The sequence below is a fragment of the Octodon degus genome, unplaced genomic scaffold (genome assembly GCF_000260255.1).
Source record: "Octodon degus isolate 3935 unplaced genomic scaffold, OctDeg1.0 scaffold00018, whole genome shotgun sequence".
Lineage (NCBI taxonomy): Eukaryota > Metazoa > Chordata > Mammalia > Rodentia > Octodontidae > Octodon > Octodon degus.
In genome coordinates, this window is record NW_004524594.1 from 19,772,665 (window position 1) to 19,777,135 (window position 4,471).

The 4,471-nt window shown below is 52.7% G+C and overlaps 1 protein-coding gene across 1 annotated transcript; it reads left to right on the forward strand.

Moving 5' to 3' along the window:
• The first annotated feature begins 680 nt into the window (after positions 1 to 680).
• On the forward strand, positions 681 to 1,625 carry Mrgprd (MAS related GPR family member D). Its single transcript, XM_004627117.1, has one exon. The coding sequence runs from the start codon at positions 681 to 683 to the stop codon at positions 1,623 to 1,625; it is 945 nt and encodes a 314-aa protein (XP_004627174.1).
• Positions 1,626 to 4,471: the final 2,846 nt, after the last annotated feature.

Below are 4,471 nucleotides of genomic sequence, written 5' to 3' on the forward strand. Positions count from 1 at the left end.
GTAATCTGAACAACTATTTTGAAGACAACAATATGCACTATAACAACCATTGCTGAATTCCTATCATCTTGTTTTTTGAAACTCTATATTATTTCTAATATTTTTTATCCTATTTAAAACAAAAAAATAAAGGGCCAGCCAGATAGCTCAGCAGACTAAAGCACCTGCTTAGGCAGGCACAGTGACCGGGGTTTGATCCCGGGCATGCTATGCCAACCCCACCCCCAGGGCATGCTGAGACAGCAACTGAGACTGGGCGTGGTGGCGCACGCCTGTAATCCCAGCACTTGGGAGGCTGAAAACAGGAGGATCACTATGGGTCTGATCTGTGTAGTGAGACCCTGTAAGACCTGCACTAAAATAAAAAAAAGAGAGAGAGATATAGAGTAAGCATTCGATACTTCTCGAGACATAATTTAGAAAAGAAGCTCAGAATAGCAGAAACCTTGGCCTGAGAAGGGCTATCAACAGCAAGATAGTGTCCACATTGGGAGACCTGAAAGCAGAGTCAGGGTGAGTGACAGCCCCAGGGAGAGGACCGTGGCAGATGCATAACGACCCCAAAGCTAGCAGCTTGGGAGGCTCCCAGGAGTCCCCTGGTAGTCCACATAACACGAGTTTCCCTGGTTCCACTTTCCTTCCCAGGGATGAGCCCCACACCTCCCGCCAGCAGCTCCAGGATGGAGGCAGTGACCTGGACCTACTTGGCTGTGATCTTCCTGACCATGACGACCTGTGTGTGTGGGATAGCGGGCAACAGCACTGTGGTTTGGCTGCTGAGCTGCCGCTTGCGGCGCACCCCCTTCTCCATGTATGTGCTCAACCTGGCGGCGGCCGACCTCCTCTTCCTCCTCTGTATGGCTTGCATAGTAAGCCTGGAGACCCAGCCCATGCCTGACTTGGATATCGCCAATGACAGATCCAAGACGTTTAGTTTGCTTGCCAAGGCCTACGAGGTAACTATAAGGGTGAAGTACTTCGCCTACACCACCGGCCTAAGCCTGCTCACAGCCATCAGCACCCAGCGCTGCGTCTCAGTCCTCTACCCCCTCTGGTATAAGTGCCACCGGCCCCAGCACCTGTCAACTGTGGTGAGCACCCTGCTCTGGACCCTGTGCTTCACCGTGAGCATGCTGTCTTCCTACTTCTGCACCACGTTCTCCCATTCCAATAAGCAACACTGTTTCAGGGTAGATGTAGCCATAAGCACCCTCATCATGGGGGTCTTCACTCCTATGATGGCCATATCGAGTATCACCCTCTTTGTCCAGGTGCGGAAGAGCAACCTGCTGCTGCGGCGGCGGCGGCGGCAGCCCCGGAGGCTGTATATGGTCATCTTAGCCTCTGTCTTTGTGTTCCTTGTCTGCTCCCTGCCCCTGGGCATCTACTGGTTTGTCCTGTACTGGACCAGCCTGGAGTGGAAGGTAAAGCTCCTCTGGCTTGGCCTGTCACGCTTTTTCTCCTCTGTGAGTAGCAGCGCCAACCCGGTCATCTATTTCCTGGTGGGCAGAGAGAGGCACCAGAAGCAGGAGTCTATGAGGGCTGTTCTGGACCGAGCACTGCAGGAGGAGCCTGAGCTGGAGGAGAGGGAGACACCCTCCACGGGCACCCAGGAGGGCATCTGAGGTGGCCCACTGAGCCTCTCCCCTTACAGGCCACACCCTGGGGGTGACAGCCCCTCCATTGCTTCCCTCGAGGTCCTGACTCTCCTGCTGCAGGAAGCGCCAGAGGCTTCGCTGTGTCCTGTGCTGGACTCACTCTCCTGCATGCCACGCCACCACCACACTGCATCTTGGCTCTACCCAGGAGATTTGGTGAAATTCCTCCCCTTATAGCAGATCATCTAGTCAAGGGACAGAGTAGCCTTTAGCTGGATCCTGTTTGAAGCTGGCTATGGAAACAGTCTCTAGAGGTAGGTCACAGGCATCCAGTCAGGGTGCAAAAGCTCATTCCCCCTTCCACCTCCTCTCCTTGAGATCACATCTTGGTCTAGGCAGGGGGAGTAACTGGCGTGGCTGCTTCTTGGGCACATGCTGGTGGCACCAACTGCCCATGCTGGTGCATGCCTGCAGCCAGTTACCTGTGCTCCCACTGTGGCCCCACATCTGGCTGATGCTGAGCCCAGAGATTCTGCCTTTCCCTCAGCTGATGCCAGGACTGGACTCTGAGGTCACCACACCCACCCCCTCAACCTCTGCTCCCTGCACCCTGCCGGACCTGTCCACTTTCCTCGAGAGGCCACACTGCTCTGATCCGGGCAGACAATGCACGCCAGGGAGAGTGCGTGCCAGGGAGAGTGCTTGCCAGTCAGTGTGAGGACACAACCGAGAGGCGACTCCTGGAGAAGGACAGGCAGGGCCTGGAGGTGCCCTGGCCTTCTGGAGGTGACTGCACAGGCTCTCTGCAAAGAGAGTGCACTCAAAGGAGAAGTAATCAGGTGCACTTTTTGCAGCACTGACCACAACAGCGAAAGAATGGGTGGCACCAAGGATCCGCCACTGGGTGACGGGTACTGGAAAGGCACTGAATGGACACAAAGGAATACTGCTCAGCCACAATCAGTGATGAAATCCTGTCACTTGAGACATCAGGAAAACAGACACTTTGTTAGGTGAAATAGGCCAGGCCAGGCACAGAAAGACAAACACCACGTGAGCTCCCCTTACTCAGAACCTAAAAGTGTTGGTCTCATATAAGTAGAGATTAGAACAGTTTGCCTGAGACTGGGGAGGACCGGGTGAAGGGAAAGGTGATCAACAGGTACAAAATTTTAGACAGAGGGAGGATAGGTCCTGGGGTTCAGACGCTCAACAGGATGGCTGTGTCACCACGACCAGTGTGACATATGCTTTAAAATAGCTGGGAGAGAGGATTCAGAGTCTCACCACAAAGGAACCATTAATGTTTGGGGTGACAGAAATGCTGATGATATTGATTTGATCCTTACACTATGCACCAGGTACTGAAACACCATGTTGTCCTGTATACATTTGTATAATTAATATATGTCAAAAAAAAAAACCCAAATAAGCAACAACCAGAAAAAAAAGAAAAATGCACAGCCTTGTATTGTTCTTGTCTCGGGATGTGGGCCCGTGGCATGCGGATACACATGTTCGCATATATGGGTTCCAGTCTAGACACCAAACAAACCAAGCTTGCTGGTTGGCCCTGCCCAGCTCTGCCAGGGAGCAGTTCCTCTCTGGGATCCTTTTAGGATAGGAGGGAAGGTGGTTTTGTTTTAGCATTAAGGATTAAGCCCAGGGCTTTAAATCTGAACCACGCTCTCAGCCTTTTTTCTTTTCTTTTACTCTGAGACAGGTTCTTGTTCAACTGCCCAGACTGGCCTTGAACGTGCAGTGCCAGTGCCTCAGTCTCCTGCAGTGCTGGGATTATAGGCATACATCATCTTGGCCTCTAGCACACATGGTCCTATGGCACCCAGAGAGAGCCCAGGAAAGGGGCCAAGGGGAGGGGGTTTCTGTCACACAGAGGGAGCCACCTGGCTGAAAGGCCTCTCCCTGTTGTAGCTCAAAAATCAGATGACAACGAGGCAAGTCCAAAAGTTAAAAGAAGCGCTTTATTTTAGCTGGTACCCAGCGGCAACACCCGGCACAAAGTGCCTAAGTGCGCCCCGAGCATTGACAAGGGTCAGTATTTAAGCTTGAAAACCACAAAAACAGGGAGGGGGTGGAGGGGAAGAAGTGGCAGGGTCATTAGTTTATGGGGAACAGATATCACAGGGGTAGGGGCTGGGGAGATGGCTCAGTGGAATAAGTGCTTCCTTGGCAAGCACAAGGGTCTGAGTTCAATCCCCGGTTCCGCAAAAAAAAAAAAAAAAAAGAGAGAGAGTTGAACAAACCAGGTATCACAGGGGTGAGGAATTGGGAGGAATAGTTCATTGAGATAAGGTTTGGGGAACAGATATCATAAGACTTGAGTCACAGGGGTGAGGAATTTGGAGGGGTCGGCGCATACAGAACAGGAACTCAGCGAGGTTAGAAGGGCAACAAAATGTGGTCAATTTTGGTAGGGTACAACATTCCCCAGTGCAAAGGATTCCCAGTCTCCTCCGGCCCATAGCCAGTTCTGTCCCCACCAGAGATACCAAGAGTGGGAAAGACTACAAGGTCTAGGGAGGAGAGGGAAGCAAGGCCTCGGAAGGCTGAAAGGCTTCCTGGAGGAGGTGAGCTGGCCCAGGATGAGAAGGATGCCCTGGATGTAGAGAAAGAGCGAAACTAGACCAGCGAATCAGTACCCGCTAGTATCCCGTCTGCCAGGTTCTGGTTGCCACCCTCCCTAACACAGTGGACCTGTACCCACCCTGGTAGAGCCCTGACTGAGTCCCGGGAGGTCAGATCCCCAGCACAGCACCCACCCCTGAAAGGTTGGAAGTGGTCCTGTGAGTCTGCAAGGTGGGTTAGCGCGAATCTAAAGTTTTTGTAGACTGCAGGCTCCTGAGCACAGGCAG